Source organism: Rhodamnia argentea, chromosome 10 (assembly GCF_020921035.1).
Source record: "Rhodamnia argentea isolate NSW1041297 chromosome 10, ASM2092103v1, whole genome shotgun sequence".
Lineage (NCBI taxonomy): Eukaryota > Viridiplantae > Streptophyta > Magnoliopsida > Myrtales > Myrtaceae > Rhodamnia > Rhodamnia argentea.
In genome coordinates, this window is record NC_063159.1 from 3,177,918 (window position 1) to 3,194,649 (window position 16,732).

General features: G+C 41.2%; 2 protein-coding genes and 1 pseudogene across 2 annotated transcripts; 2 read left to right on the plus strand and 1 right to left on the minus strand.

The window, feature by feature from the left end:
- The first annotated feature begins 2,011 nt into the window (after nucleotides 1-2,011).
- On the plus strand, nucleotides 2,012-2,823 carry LOC115742012. Its single transcript, XM_030676075.2, has one exon. It carries the CDS (start codon nucleotides 2,122-2,124, stop codon nucleotides 2,440-2,442), a length of 321 nt encoding a protein of 106 aa, XP_030531935.1. The 5' UTR covers nucleotides 2,012-2,121; the 3' UTR covers nucleotides 2,443-2,823.
- A 4,839-nt stretch (nucleotides 2,824-7,662) lies between these two features.
- On the plus strand, nucleotides 7,663-9,356 carry LOC115741998 (annotated as a pseudogene).
- Nucleotides 9,357-9,891: 535 nt separating this feature from the next.
- On the minus strand, nucleotides 9,892-15,672 carry LOC115742011 (CASP-like protein 5B2). The gene is made up of 3 exons (XM_030676073.2): nucleotides 15,129-15,672; nucleotides 12,575-12,707; nucleotides 9,892-10,351 (listed from the first exon to the last, which is right to left on the minus strand). The coding sequence occupies exons 1-3, from the start codon at nucleotides 15,257-15,259 to the stop codon at nucleotides 10,151-10,153; spliced, it is 465 nt and encodes a 154-aa protein (XP_030531933.1). The 5' UTR covers nucleotides 15,260-15,672; the 3' UTR covers nucleotides 9,892-10,150.
- Between the last annotated feature and the right edge of the window lie 1,060 nt (nucleotides 15,673-16,732).

Here is a 16,732-nt window from a genome sequence, read left to right on the forward strand (position 1 = left end):
CAGATACTGAATATATTTTTTCGCAAGTTATTTTTTAAGCTAATGTTGTAAGTTAATTTTATCATTATTGTTAATATTATCTATTGTCTCTTTGTTTTAGATGGCACCTAAGAAGCGACGGCTGACAATGAGCTCAATGGATAGGTGCGAAGACTTCTCCTCTAGGTTTACTTCTTCGTGCACAATTCTTATCCTCTCTGTAAATAGGGATTTTTCAACGCAAAAAAAGGAATTATATTATTTTCTCTCATGCCGCGACTTGACAACTTGCAACTTCGCATGATGTGACATTAAAATTAATTTAAGTAGCCGGTTTACGGACAGAAACATATGACTTGCCAGAGAAGTGTGTTCTGGTCAAAAAAAGGCAAAAAGGAAATATTTTATAGCCCAAAGCTGTTTGGAGTGTAATAGTATTAAGGCAGACCATTCCAAGGTAGAACCCTAGGACTAGGACAAGTGCCTGCGGATACAATTTTTCAAGCTCTAGCTAGGGTTGATCAACTTGTTAAATAATAAACAAAAGTCCGTTCTCCATTTTCTGGAAGCAGGCTAGTGTGTGTATGAGGACCATCACCAACGTTAATCCCTCATATGTCAAAATGAGGACCACAAGGTTCGGATAACATTAGACACATAAGACCAGGCTCGACAGCAAGCGGGAACTGAAATTTCGGTCTACTGGTAAGACGATGAATCAAAGCTTTAATCGGAGAGGAAGGGGGTCGTCTCCGAGAGGCGGTAATGGGGATGTCGGGCTTACGGAGGAGGGCGATAGTGAGAAAAGACTACCTAGAGGAGGAGGCGGCAGCGGCGGCGGCGTCGACGGAGGAGGGAAGGCGAATAGAGGAAGGTTAGAGAGAAGGCGCAGGGATGTTATCATTTTTTGGCCAAGTGTGGGATATAGGACAAATGTTGCTGTACAACGGAGAGAAAATTGGTTTTTTGCAGAGGGGGACATACTTGTTCTAAGGATCACTTCTCCTCGTTTTTTGGCCTCTTTGTCATTTGTTTATTCATGGGTCGGTACCAACAGCATCAGATCAAATCGGATAATCCCAGTGTTTCTCCCTATGAATGCTAATACAGAATAAAGCTGGATCTCATACTGTGCAGGTGGCACATGCTTAATCCTCTCCACCCCCCATCGTTACACCTCACGCTGAAAGAACCCCTGAAACAAACCTCACTAAAATAAAACCCTTGTGACACCAGCAAGAAGAAACGAGTGGCGACAAAGGACAAAAGTAGAAATAAACAATGAGAGAACTGAACAAATAAAAAGTGAACTAGGAACCGACCAACTGCCGTGAAAGAAAGGGCTAATTTCATTAAGAATTTTAAATTGATAGATATATGACAAATTTACTCCAAATTAATTTTTTTATCATAAAAAATCTCAAATTGATATATTTGTGATAAATTTACATTCCGCTAGTTTTCTTTAAGTTTGACCTTCAAATTACTGAATTGGATGACACATGACGGTTGATGGATGTACGGTTTGGTATTTTTACCCTTCATTTACCACATGTGTATCGGTTTGAATTTTTTTTCATGATATTAATTCAATTTAAGGAAAACTAACGGATGGTAAATTTGTGATAAATGTACTAGTTTTGGGTTTGAGTAATTTTGTCATATATAAGAGAGTTTGAGTTAAATTTTGTCAAATGTGTACCAGTTTGAGATTTTTTATGATAATAACTCTAAAAGAAATACCAAATACCATGTGCCAAATCAACCCTCCAAACAAAACCCTAAAAGAAAATGGTCAGAATAGCACATAAGGATATGACCAAGGTTTGGTGAAATGTAATGAAGATGTTTTCGCAGTTTAAACAGAGCTGTCAAAGGGTCTTTCGTGCGGGTTTGGGTTTCGCTAAGTGCAAACCGAAGAGGCGAAAAGAGAGAAGAAGAAGAACAGTGGCGTTTGCTTGAAGAGCTGGAATCCAATCACTTTGCCACGTCACATCCCTCTCTCCCTCTATTAAAACCATCGCCCTCCAACCTCTCTCCCACCATTGAATCTCTCTCTCTCTCTCTCTCCCGAACGAAGAGCAAAACCAAGAAGAATCATTTTTAGAGGCCAAAAAGAGAAAAGAAAGTGTGAAGGAATTGATGGAGGGATTGATCCCATTTGTGTACAGGGCAATTGTGCAGTACAGGAATGGGAACCAAGGGCTGCTCGCCACATGGTTCCCCGAATCGCCGTCTGCCTCATACATGAGGCTCCCGGGTGATTCGGGCCGGCTTCAAGCCTCGGATATCCATCTCTTCCGGCCCGATTGCAGCTTCAACGACCCGACATCGACGCCACCTCCAACAGCAACCGGCACGGCTGCAACGGCGACGGTGACAACTTCAACCACACAAGTGATCGTGTCATCCGGCGTTCAATCCCCGATTTATCGTTTAAGTACCCGCCGCATCGTCGCTTGAAAGAACGAAAGAAAAACTTCATGCGATATCGAAGATGGTGCAAGACAAGTGTGGGGTATGCATGGTAGGGTTGTCAAGAAATTTGTGCATAGTGTCTTTGGTATGGTTTGGTGATTTTTTTCCTTTTTGTATTTTGTGTCATAAGCTAAGTTTGTGGAAACCAAAGGGGCCACATGCTTAGTTGCTTCCTGTTGTTCTCGTAACTAATGTGGAACGTGAAGGTCATCAAAGACGATAAAAAGTAAAAGGAAGACAGAAACATAAGGCTTGTTGATACAACTCCTAAGGTTCGAGGAAAAAGGTTTGTACTATGGCCAAAGGGCCAGCATGTTACATGTGACCACTCAAGTATCTATAATGATAGCTATCCTTATTGTCTTGTCGTTTTTGGATGCTTCCTGAAGAGGCGATCATTTCTTTCCAAGTAAAAAAGTGTTGTTCACTTGCAAGAGATCTCAGAGCGTCCGTGGACTAGAAATCACGATTGGTTATCCATGGGCCAGGGGATCCGTAGATGGGCCGAAAAGGGATGGAATTGACTAGTCTATTTGCACATGTTCATCGAAAAGACTGTGGCCTTCCATTTGTAAGGATGGCAGGTGATGATCGGTTCTAGGTGAGTCAGTTTGTACCCAGAAATCGAAAACCAGGAAGCGGCCCACTTGGTCATGGAACCGAAGCTACCCGGGTGGGTCTAGGAATCGGCGGTGATATTCTTTTCTTTTTTCCTCTATTCTCTACAAAACTGCAAGTGTCGTTGCATAATCTAAATTCTCATTCTTTAGTGTTTTGAATTTTTAATCAATGAAAATATCAGTGGATAGATGCCAAAGGCGTGATACAATATGATCACATGTCATTAACTTGCGAAATAAAAACAAGTATCGGTATGATCCCGGTAGTTTGAGTGGTTCAATTCGACACTTGGAACAGAGAACTAGACCTACAGTCACCGGTTCCGAATTTTAGGTTCGGTTCAGTTCCAGTGATCACTACTAATGGTGGCAACGTAAGGGGTTGAGGACACCTGGTCTCATCCGACTATTGATCTCATCCCAAAATCGTCATGGTTACTTTTTGAGTATTCTGAAATCCGTCCCAAACCCAACAGGGATGAGAATACTTATCGGGTTCCCAACGGATGCGACCAATTGTAAACTCATCTGGCAACCCTGAACCGCAACCCTTTTAACCTCAGATTCAGGATGGGTTGGGTACTAGACCCGACCCACAATGACATCCCTACCAATTTGGCAATGCCGCTTTGTAAATACCGTCCATGCTTCAAAGGATGCAAATAAGAGTCTCTCATGTAAGGTTCATTTCCAAGGGAGCAAAAAATTCTACTTCTCTCGAGATTAAAGAAACCGATAAAAACCATTTGCCTTGCACAAGTCAAACAATTAGAGTGCATTACATTCTCATTAAAATTCAGATGGATCATGAGCGGACGAAACACATTGATGTCCAGTGCTATTTGGTACGTGATTTTGTGTCGCATGAACCGAATCTATCGGAAAACTTGTGAGAGTTTTAGAGAGCTTTTGAGAGCCATTTTTGAAAATAGTCGAACGCATGAGGTACTCCACTTTTGTGATTGATTTCTATGGGTTTGGGTGTATTTAGGAATTGGAAACACTTGAGTATAAGCATTTCGAGCGATTACATTCTTCTCTTTACCGATTACAATGGGACCATTCTTGTTGATCTCTCGTGACGGAATAGGTACAGTGCTAAACCACGTAAATTAGATGTGTTTCAGGTTTCATTTTCGCAACTTATTACTTACTCGAATTGTAACGGCTGTTCCATGTTCCCGTGATAGTCATAACAATATGTAGCACAGCTACATACAGATAACAATACTTCACTAGCCCCTAAACTTTTTGCACGAAATTTATTTGAGTATTAGAATATTTTAATTTACTTAATGGAATCCTAAACCTTTTGGTGCATACATTCAAGTACTTTTCTTAGAATTGGGCTATGATAAATCAGAGAATTAGAGATGACGGAAAAGATTTCATCGTAACTTTTTCAAAAAGATTGAAAATTGATTGCACAATATAAAAGGTTTAGTACTCCATTGCCTTAAAATGGGTGTATAGGTTTTTTTTTTTTTCATAAATAAGTCAACTTACTTCCCAAGCTGTATTTGGTCGTCCGGATTTCTAGTCGGAGTATGACTGGATAGGATAGGACAATAAATCCAAGTATTTTTTTTATATCCTATCTATTATTTGATGAACTGTAGATCTAAAGTCGGACAAGCAAAGGTAAGATGTGATTGAGATCGACTTTATTTTGCTAGAACATCATGATGCTTTAGAAGTTATTCGGTGATGAGTTTTGATGAGTGAGTTATTGTTGCACAAAGATTTGCGCCATCTAAATTCAAGCACAACATCGACGGAGCAGACCTTGTAGAATTGGGAGTCTTAATTTGAAGTTGAATCCTTTGTGAATGACTCACTGGCTTTGCTTGTTATCTTGTCGAGTGAGTAAACAAGTATTGAACAATCTAAGGGCCTGCATGACAACGATTCTAATTGAAAAAGTGATTCTGATTAATTTTTTTTATATTCTGTTCCCTATATGAGTTTTAGAGGATGAGAAAGTTGAAGATGCACTCATGCAGATTGTTCAAGATAGCGATCTTAAAAGTCAATTATCAACCTTCAATTCTTCATATCATGTGGAGACTCCTTTCAAATATTGGAAAGGTTTAAGAGGTTAGAAATCCTATCATGATCTATCCCACCCCTCCTCTATGATGTTTTTCATCCTTTCTATATTCCCATATATCCGCATCTATCCTATCTTGAGCAGCTACCAAATACTTGACATGACTTATATTCTAACGACCAAATGCAGCCTTTAAGTTATGGCTATTTTCTCCACGGTGCTTGCACGCTTGATAGTCTTCTAGAGGAAGCTTTCGTTGAATTTGTAATTACATATTGTACTTCATGGAAAAACCCAAAAAAAAAAAAAAAAAAAAAGAAACAATTCAAACTATGTCCACTATAACACAAATATTATCAATTTTCTTTTTAATGAAATCATGAACCCCAAACTTATTTATATGTGACATACTTACCCCAAACTTGTATCTGCGTGACATACTTATTCTTTGTCAAAATTCCATTAATGAACGCCGCTAAAAATCTTATTTGGTTACCCACATGGATGAAGAATAGCAATCAGTGCTGATGTAACACTCACATAGCAAGAATATGTCAATTTATTGTATGTTTTTCTTTTCTCATTTTTTTAACTTCCTCCTTCATTTTCTTCCTTGGTTTGGCGACGATGGGATGGTGGTGATGACGACGGTAAGGATGGCTACGTCACCAAAGATGATGAAGGAAGGAAAAAGGGAAAAAAAATATATTGACGGATGACAAATGTGTGGCACGGGTTTGAATTTGAAATTTTCGGTGCTTATGAAAAACGAAGAAAATGAGTTGTCTGATGTCAGTCCAATGCCAAATCCGCAAGACCATAGCATTTCAATACTAGTTATCTTGTTACCAATTCCTATCCTCCACAAGTGGCTCGGCTTGGTCCTAGAAGTGATTGCTTCCGCCTTTCTAGGCTTCGCTATCGCTCATGACTGGTATATGGATCTCTTTATGGAGTGGTTGGCCTTCTAGAAGCTTCGTCAGAAGCGACTAGTCGCTTCCCGAAATCCTGTGATGAAAAATAAGTTTATACAAGTCTCGAGTTTTTGTTGTTAAAAAAAAAACAATGTTTGAGATAAATGTGTCATACCAGCGCAAATCCAAGATAAATATGTCAAATGAATACAAGTTTGAGGTTTTTAGCGTCACAAAATAAGTTTGGATTAAATGTGTCATGACGGACATAATTTGAAGTTTTTGGTGGCTTTTATCCTATATTTTATTCTTGAATCATAAACTTCGCGCACTTTTTTTCTGCTAGAAAGTTAGAACAGCAAAATTTGTTTGTGTAAATACCCTCTAAAGTTATATTTTCATTGATCCCCCGTGGAAAGGACTTTGTTTCGGCCAAAATCTCCGATGGGTAGGTGAAGAATATGGACATCGTTCCTTCACACTCTGACTAAGATCTGCACCCTCGAACGTAGTAGCATTTTCCCTTAGAAATCAGTGGGAGTTCTCTACTTTCTACTTCCAAAAGACTCCCAAGTTTTGGCTCTCCTCTCCACAATGCTTGACAGGATGCACGATCTTTACCTTCCCCGATAAGATTGGAGAAAAAGACAAACGAGGGAACTGCATCTGTTTTAAAAAAAAAAAAAAGGAAATTGGGCCAAAAAAATTACCTAAGGAAACGACAAAGTATTTGACTTTTGGAATGTGTGCCCCGAGTTTTTTACTCGTTCCAAGATTAGGACCCAAAATCAAAAGGCTTTGGATCTTAAAACTCCATCATGGCATGAACTTACCCTAGTGGAGGATAAAAGAGTCAAGAAATGATCATTTGTTGTGGTAAATTAAGATGGAATGTGAACAAATCACATAAATTTCTAAAATATCACACTCCATTATCCAACTTGAGGGCCAATCATGAGCATTCGTTTCATTTCTTAGGTGGGTCTGACCTAAATTCTCGAAGTCCAGAAAATTTGATGTCTAAGAAGTACAAAAAAGATGCCAATTTGCAAAACCATCCAAGCAGCTGATAATCACATAAAAGTGCCGATAAGTTACTAATAAGTCACATAAAAAAAATGAGCCGATCATTCTTTTCACCAACAATTTTTTTGATACTTACCAATACTTTTTGAAAGTGACCGTTTGGGGAAAAAATTCATTGCCTAAGAGACCTGACATGTACGCTGTCAGTGCTCGTCGTTTCTTCATCCTAGAACATTTAATCACGCAGAAAACTCACCACAGAGGTGTGCAGCTCAGCTGGATAAAGGCTTACTCCCAAGTGATTTCTCAGCATGGGGTGATCGTATTCAGTCGGGTTTGAAAAACAGGAAAAAAAATGCCTTTTTCCTTGTCCCACGCAGGAAAGATGAAGAAGTGTGAGACACCTTATAAATAAAAGGCTAGAAATTGTTTACTTGTAATTATTCAATATCCTTATGAAAAATCAATTACATTTGAGCCTTTCCGCTGCCGAATCCATTTTGGCCTATAGATAAAACTGCTATACATAAGAAACGCACGCTTAATTACTATATTAGTTTCGAAATTTGCAATTTTTTTTTTTTGTGAAACTGCTATGCAGAGGAACAAGCTAGTTCTTTATTTTCTCGTAGATATCAAGTGCCCGAGTCCAGAAGATTGCGAGAAGCAAAGCATAACTCCACTAATTGGAGGTACGTACTTCGGTCTTCAACCCGGAAAGTTTCCATTTGATTCCATCAAGAATTTCGCCAATTTGACCCCGAGACTTTCCCCAATTTTCGCAGGTTTAACCTTATGCGCGGCGGCAGTCCTGTTCAGCTTTGCAGTTCTTTTTGTAGTCCACCGGCAGCGTGAGCGCATCAGTGGGGAAGCGCAACTCGGTTTGACCAGAATGCGCGAAGACATCCTAAACGCCAATAGCACCGGCAAAGCGGCCAAGATCTTCACGGGGAAGGAGATCACAAGAGCCACAAGCAACTTCTCCAGAGAGAACCTCCTTGGCGCTGGCGGGTTTGGCGAGGTCTTCAAGGGCACCCTGGATGACGGAACCATAATTGCCGTCAAGCGAACCAAGCTCAGGAACACAAAGGGAATAGACCAGATCCTGAACGAGGTCCGGATCCTTTGCCAGGTGAATCACCAGAGCCGAGTGAGACGGCTGGGCTGCTGTGTGGATCTCGAGCTGCCTCTGCTAATTTACGAGTACATACCTTACGGAAATCTTTTCAACCAACTTCACGGCGCATCCGAATGCAAATGGGCTGCGCTCACGTGGTACCGTCGGCTCATCATCGCCCGCCAAACGGCCGGAGGGACTTGCATATCTTCATACTTCAGCCGGACAGCCCATTTTCCACAGGGATACCAAATCTAGTAACATACTACTAGATGAAAAGCTCAATGCCAAAGAGTTCCGATTTCGGGTTATTGAGGTTAGCCGAGCCAGAAGCAACTCACATCACAACCTGTGCTCAAGGAACACTCGGTTATCTTGATCCTGAATACTACCTGAATTTTCAACTCTCTGATAAGAGTGATGTATACAGCTTTGGGGTTGTTCTGCTGGAGTTGTAGACTTCGACGAAGGCCATCGACTTCAATCGAGATGAGGAAGACGTGAACTTGGCAGTACATATCAAGAAGTTTCTGAAAGAAGAAAGACTGATGGACACAATCGATTCAGAGATCAAAGAGGGTGCCATGAAGTTGGACTTGGAGACCATGAAGGTGCTTGTATATCTCACGTCATCATGCTTAGACGAGCGGAGGCACAACCGCCCCAACATGAAGGAAGTAGTCGACGAAATCGAGTACTTCATAAGTATTCTTCGAAGGCTAAAGTCTTTGTTGCTACTGTCATGACTCTTGGCTTGGGAACCTCATTTGGGTTTTAATTAATTAGATCTGCTGAACTGTAAACCCAAAGCAAAATCCTCAGAAAGTACAAGCATGTCAAGTCTTGGAAAATGGTGAAGTGAAGGCCACACAATTTGTGTGCAGTTGTGTACAATCCTCAAAATATCAAGTTCCAGAAACTGCAAAAAGTATAACATCGGAAGCTGCTTCATTCTAATGTCCGTTTATTAATGCTTGGTCAAGATCAACCTGTCAAAACTATAGCTTCAGTTCTCGTCATGACACTCCCATCTAAGAACACTCCGAAGCCCATATTAGCTCAAATGCAGAGACAAACAATGTCAGTACTCAAAATTGTCTGCTTTTCCTTATCCTAAGGAGTGTATATGATTGCCCTTCTCAATGCGATCACATGCCAACTCATGGTTTCAGGGGGGAAAAAAAATTTGGGGTCCGACCTAGTTTATTTTCTTGGAAAAATCAAGAAAACACAATCTTCACAAGAGATCAAGTTACTCGGCTCTAGAAGAGTATAGTAACTCGGTCCTCCTTCCATCGAAAATAGAGGATTAGACTCTCTAAATCTCCGTTCTCCAAGCAAGTATTGCATACACTAAAGTTACCAAACGAAACCAATCACATTTCAAGAATCTATAATGGCCACTCGGAGTTTCACCATAAACACAAGATCCTAAAGAGCTTTTTTACAGTGATTGGTGCTGTCAGTGTCCGTCGTATCATACATAGACTTAATTCTAGACAACACTTTCTCCCATTCCACGTACCGAAATGGAACAATCAGAGAACAAAGACAGGTTTGTGTTCTACCCTCATAATCTGTCCCCCAATATGACACCAAAGTAACAACATGTCAAGTTAAACTAGACTCAATCCATGACAAAGGCACCTATCAACAAGAACTCACCCACAACCAAATGCTCAGTCGAAGAAAACAATGGCAAACTAGTTAGTCATCTAAAAATCTTCATCTGCATCAGAAAGCTGAAGCAAAGTGCCTTTTCATTTGTACTGAAAACCCAAAGAGGCAAAGCCCAACAAAACAGAGAGGAACATCCTGAAATTTGCTAGAATATTAGGCATCTGAAGAGTGTAGCTCATTGACCTACGGGGAAAAAGGTTAAAAAAGGGTAGGAGCATTGGAATATACAAGAGAAACCATAGATACTGCAGCATCCTCATAAAGTGAGGCCTCAGAGGAAGGCCATCTATATTGATGCCAAGATCCAGAACATAACATGAGATGACATGGCAATAAGGGCCCAGGTACAGAATGCCAACGCCACCGAAAGTTGAAATCTGCTGCACGGCAGATGCAGCTGTTCCCTACAGAAGTGCATGTCCCGAGAATATAGAACAATAACACCAGCTGATGAGCATGCAGCTGCAAGTGATAATGTAGCCGTCACCTGCACGATCATAGCCAAATGGTCAAGCAGGCAGTGATCTCATATATTAATCCCTTTACTGCAATAGAAGGTGCCAATAATTCCTAGAAGATATCATTCGAGAATCAAAATAAAGGCAAGTAGAGGCACTAAAGATGGGCGCACCCAAATAATAAGAATGATCAGCAGAGTATCTAGAGAAGAATTCTGTGGGAGGACACTCCCACAAAATGGAAATTAGAATAGCTCCACCTAGAGCTTAAGTTGAATATCAACCGCTATATGCTTCCTTTCCGATGAGAAATTTAAGACCTACACGGGTCATTAAACGATGCCTACGCACCACCACCACAAAAAGACCCAATTAAACAAATGGCATAGTATTCTATCAGAAGAAATAGTGATCTGTTTGAAATTTTTTTTCTTTTTAAAGAAACTGGTGGTGGAGATGTTATCAAATGTCAAAACTTCTCGCAAGAAGAGGCTCGTGGGATTGATGTGGGGTTAGGGATGGTTCTATTTCTAGGAGCGAATTCCAGGCGATCCAGCTGAAAAGTGCATGGGGAAAAAAGGTGAAGCGACAAACACTACAAATGGTCTACTAAGCCAAGTCTCTATGACCGATAGGTGAATTAGACAGAATGAGAGGGTCGCTTAGGGTCAGGCATAGCAGGTCTCTTGCGAATGAAAGTGTCATGATAACTTGACACCTTCATAAATAAGCCAGAATATTATCAGCGAAAAAGATGCCCCCACGCCCGTGTGCAAGTGAAAGGGTCCACTCTTTTTCCTATCAAGCATTCGAAGAAATCACAGCAACTTAAAGGACATTGAAGTGAAAAAAAAAAGGCTAACGGGCACATGCTTCAGCCTTCTTATTTAAAATAAGACAAAGCATAGGAAGTTTAACCAGTCAACTCCAGAAGAATGACTAAATACTGAGGACCAACTTTTGTACAGTATCTAATAAGAAAGAGGAAGAATAATTCGGAGGTTTTGTCACTGGTTAAAAACCAACTGATTGAGATATCACTACGAGTGAGATCGGCATAAGAACTGTGCCTCCTTCCTTTCCTGAACGGGCAATCCACTGATTTTGTACTTATTTTCAACCCAAAAATAAAAGATTGAGTGATCTACAACTATGTTGCACCGACACAACACGAGATACGACACGACGACACGTCGATACATGATTTCTCAGAAAATAGATAATTCCAACATGCTGGGACACGTTGTATATTAAATATATATTTCTAATAAACCGCAGGGACTTACAGCGACAACAACTTCAACAGGGACTTGAAGCTGAAGAATGGGAAGAGCACAACTGGGTCAACCTCAAAAGTCATGAAGCTTCCCTGACCCAGAATTGCAGAGGAAGAAGAGGGTGGCCGGCTGCAAGATGTATGGGGTTGAAGGCAAGGTGAAAGGATCTTTTAGGAAGAGCTTCAGGTGGCTTAATGATAGGTACACATGGATGGCTTATGGTTGGTGGTGACTGGTGAGAGATTTCATGTTGCGGGTGTTGTTGAGTCCTTTTTGGTCTGGAAAATTTGGTTCCGTGTAATATGTTTATGATGAGTTTTCGATTTTCCAAAGGGGTGTATTCACGAGTCTAGGGTATATAAATTGGATCAGTAGCGCGAACTCTAGTTAGCGGTACATGAAGTTCTTAATCCAATCGTTTGCAATCTGTCTCCCAGGGCTTAAAAACTAGTGGGGCTGCTATTAGTATCATGACCAGAACAACGTGTCCGACATCGGCCAATAAGTAGAGAAAGAGAGGGAAAGCATTGTATAAAGTGGCGGCTCAATGGTTGGAGCAACATACTGAGCTGGATGGGCTCGATGGGCCATCAGGAAGGCCCATGGGACTAGGGTAGATTTTGGTTTCAAAGTACAAGATTTTGCCTAAATTAACCTTGGGACTAGTGGGACACATGAGTCCCCGTGTCCCATTTATTGACTGTGTGTCGGAAGCTCTGACGCGCATTGACCGCGTGTTGGAGTGTGTCCGACTGTGTCCCAGTGTGTCCGACTGTGTCCCAGTGTGTCGGAAGCGTGTCGGACACCGACACGTGTACGATAGATGAAAAATGCCTTCGGGGCCGTGTCCGTTTAACATAGATCTACAAAAAGCATTCAAAACACATCCATGGAAAAGAAAACAAGATAGTGCATATTTCCTACAAGGATGTTTTTACCCTAACAAACATCATAGCCAAGGATCAAGATAGATACCCAGTCACCAACGACAAACAGGCTCACAAGGACAGGATTCTGAAGGTCTCTTTTTCTTTTCAAAGCATAGACATCAAGGCAGGCAAGTCCAAAGCTCCATAACACTTGAAGGCCCATCGATGCAATTAAGTAGCTGTAAGAAGGTATATCAGTGCCAGTTGCAACTTATATGAAACAACAAAGCATTTGATATTCTAATAAACATGAAAAACCTTGGATCTGGACAACATTTTATTTCACACAAACAGGAATAGAGAGCATAGAAAACCTCAACAAAGGTATAATACAAGGACAAGCACATTCGCAGAACATAAAATTTGCACCGTAGATGCAGAGACATTAAATCAGCAAAAACAGCTCCATTCACATAGCACTGGAAATTGACTACTCTATCAATTAAAGTTCTGACGATAAAATACCGTACTTTCTTTCCACCAAACTGCATACAAGCACCAATTTTTCAGAAGTTAAGATAATTCCCTAAAATTGGAACCAAGGGGGTGCCTCCAGTATACACACTTGCACAAGGTCATAGTAGTGGTTTTCCATGCCATACAATACTCTTCTAGCAAATCACCTCAAACTTGTCTGTCAAACAAAGGTACTACAATTGTTTCCACAGATGAGGATTAACGGCTGACATTTCAAATGGCAGAATATATAACATTCCGTTAGATAGCTCAATGTGAACAACAAGCCAGATGCATCAACTCAATTTCCTAATTCTGTCTCACCCATTTTGTAAGTTTTAGGTAAAATTTCATGTTCTAAAGGCTTCCACAAAGCCAAAAGATGAAATAATTCCACAATCTCAGAAAATCACAACAAACACTGCTACCCAACCAAGAAAGAACCTTAGGAATGGTGAGTACTTAATCTTTCCATTAATCTCCTGCAATTTGTGGAGAATGTCAGAATAGCCACAAACCAGTTTTATGACAAGCACCCATCAGATAGACCTAAAAGCATAAAGACTGCCAATATATTTTCCGAGGAGCTCATCATATAAGATCTGTTATTTAACTTGTCAAATGGAAGTTCCTCCCTGTGGTCCTGAAGTAAGTCTAATGGTTGGAATCGTACTTGAACAGAGCACTTCAGAAGCTTTTCTCATTGTAATTCACATTGGAAAAAACTCCACCTTTTCATATTGTCACTACATAGTCTCCACTAGGTGCTCCCTTAAAAAAAAAAAAAAAAATAAATAAATAAAAGAAGACCATGGGGCTGCTTCTTCTTCATTGTCCTTGAAAAAGAAAGGATGTGGCAGCTTCTTATGCATGTACCAGGCTAAGTTGGGTTATAGGAGGGTCTATGTTTATTCAATGAGAATTAAAGGCTTGGCAGGGTGTTCATGAGACAAGTAAAGAAGGATATCTTCAAACACTCTTTCCACTTTTCCAGTTGATTTACAAAGCATGGAACAAGAGAGCCTGTGAAGAAGAAGAGTCTTTCCTTGTGACTATCCAATTCTAGCTCAAAATCTGAGTTTTGCTACCAAGGAAATTTAGTTGTGGATTTAAATGCATTGATGGATCCCATAGATGCTTTGCCTTGTGACTGAGCTCTTTTTTGGCTCTTAACTTCCCTTTGTATTTGGTTTGTACGCCCTAAGATGCACTAAAGAGGTATTCTCTTCTCTCTTTAGTTGTCGATTACCCAGCTAAGCTTTTGTACCATAATTTTTATTGGCACTCTTATCTTCTTACTCTTAATAACACAGCATGGAGCTCCCCAGCCCACTACTATCCAGTGTCACAGGAAAAGCTGAAGTGAAGGATTGCAAAGAAGCTGGACAGATAATGGGTAATCTACCTCTACCTCAGGCAAGTTTTCTTTTCTGAGCTACCAGGTTATCTACCATCAAAGGCCATGTAATATCTACGTTACCCCCTTCATTTTAGTGTCAGCTCCACTTCAATGTTGGATGAAAGAGGTGAGGGGGAGGGGAGAGGACAAAAATAGAACCAAGCTAGCAAAACTATCGCCATCACCTTCATGCATGTAGTCATTGGAGGACATTTACTCCCAGTAGGCAGCATAATTGATCACACAATAGAAATTCTTGCCAGTATCTACTGAAAGCAGAAAATCCTCATCTTTAAAACAAGTGAGGTTCCTTTTCACCAATACAACACAAGCTTTAAACACATAAGAGGGTACTTGCATGCATTTGAAAAGGAAACTAGAAATGAGTCTCTTCATCAGAAATACATTGGCGGTTTGCTTATCTGTTTTCAGACATCTAATGTAATGCCACTATACCAGCAGCTCTCATCAACTCGGGATTTCGCTAAGTCTCCGCACAAATGAGGCTTGCTTTGCTAATCTCGACATCCAATTATTCCACAACAGGAAAGAGGTTCAGAATCGTGGAATCCTATTAACCAACACTAACCTTGGCTCAACTAAACCCGCTGTTCTAATCCGAAACCAAGGACGAGTGAAGTCCCCAATCACATATCACTTGCATTATAAAACTAAAACCCGAGATAATTTGATACCGAGCAAGCAAGAACAGAAAGATATCGATAATCGGGAACTGAATCAGTACCAGAAAGCAGTGTAGTTCGAAAACCCAAGAGCAGAGACCATGAACCCGATGGAAGCACCAGCGCACGCACATTGCCCCACCCTCAACGCCATCCCACTTACCGTCCCGGGACTCCCCACAATCTCCTTCATTTCCCCCCCCCTCTCTCTCTCTCTCTCTCTCTCTCTCTCTCTCTCTACACACCAAAAACCCTAGATTCACCAAAGCTCCATCGCCGTCATCCGCATTTCCTCCGCCGGAACTCACGGCGAGCGAAGGAGCACGGGTCGGCCACGGGGAGGGAAGTCGGGTCGGGTCGGGACTGGACTGAGATGAGTAGCGAAGCGAAGGATCAGCGACTGGACCGCGCGAGCGAGAGGACGAATCGGTTTTGGTGCTTCGCGGCTGGACTGGAAAGCGATCGCAATGCTACCGAATCGTAGAATCACGCGATGGAGCGAGCGATTCCCAAACGAAACATATTATTATTCTATCCGAAAGTGGGTTCGATGGACTGAGAATTTTGCCTACGGTCGGCGACATCGGCCTGCTTACGTGGGTTTTTGGTCTTTTCTTTTGTCTTTTGTAATTTAGGAAAATTGTAGTTTGGCCTCGTAGTCGTTGTTGGGACTTTACGAGTAGGATTACGACCTCGTATACTTGGATCCGACTGTTTTGACTTTTGGTTTGCATGCGACGAAGCTTGCATTCAAATCAAAGCGAACTTGGAGGCTAGGCCCCCACCAGGATGAGTCTTTTAACAATTTGGGTAACCCATGTTGTTAAAAAGGGGAAAAAAAAATATTTTTAGGACGTCCATGAACTTAATCTAAAACAATTATGCTATCCCACACGGGCTCTCCGGCCACTCAAGGGACTGCCTGTTAGTTTCCAGATCTCGCTCTTGGAACTAATCCTTTAAGACATCGATTTCTGATCCACAGGATCCACTTTCCATTGCCACCATAGGTTTATCCCGATCAAATATTGGATAGATCCAAGACTCACTTGTGAAGTTAATCGGCAAGTGGAGAGAGCCCCCGCCGGACTCTACACGTGCTTTAACCCAATACTAGATCTAATAAACTTTACGGGTGATCACAGAATTTGTGGCAAGTGGAGAGCATACTGAACCAACCATTGTAATAGAGAAGTAGAGACATTTTAGCACGTAAGAATCCGCTCGAAGAGAAAAGAGGAAATTTAACGTAAACTCATGAAGCAAACTATTACTTGGATTTTACAGAGAGAGGGCTTCCTCCTCCTTTTACAAGGGGTAAACAAGCCTTATATAGGCGAAAACACAAAAGAGTCCTCATAATTGAGGTCCGACCGACACATAACAAACATTGACTTCTAAGGAAGTCATTATTGTTATCAAGCACACATACAAACAAACTCTGCAGCTTCTCTTGACTTCTTACAAAGGGAAGCAAGTGGAGCAGGTAAACACACGACTTTTCGGGCTTCTGATATCCGATGGAGCACATGGCCTTGTCCGGTGGAGCAGGTGGTGTCGGATGGAGCGAGTGGCCTTATCGTCTCCTATCCGGGTCGGGATGATAATTGGCGTCGTCTGAGTCAGAGCTATCTGGTCCATCATAGTCAAAGGGGCCGTCTTTCTG

Coding starts and splice junctions, on each gene's coding strand:
- LOC115742012 (XM_030676075.2), top strand. CDS start 2,122: ATGGAGGGATTGATCCCATTTGTGTACAGGGCAATTGTGCAGTACAGG.
- LOC115742011 (XM_030676073.2), bottom strand. CDS start 15,259: ATGAAGGAGATTGTGGGGAGTCCCGGGACGGTAAGTGGGATGGCGTTG. Junction 12,708..15,128: donor TCGAACTACACTGCTTTCTG/GTACTGATTCAG, acceptor ACCTTCTTACAG/CTACTTAATTGCATCGATGG. Junction 10,352..12,574: donor TGTTTGTCGTTGGTGACTGG/GTATCTATCTTG, acceptor ATGATCGTGCAG/GTGACGGCTACATTATCACT.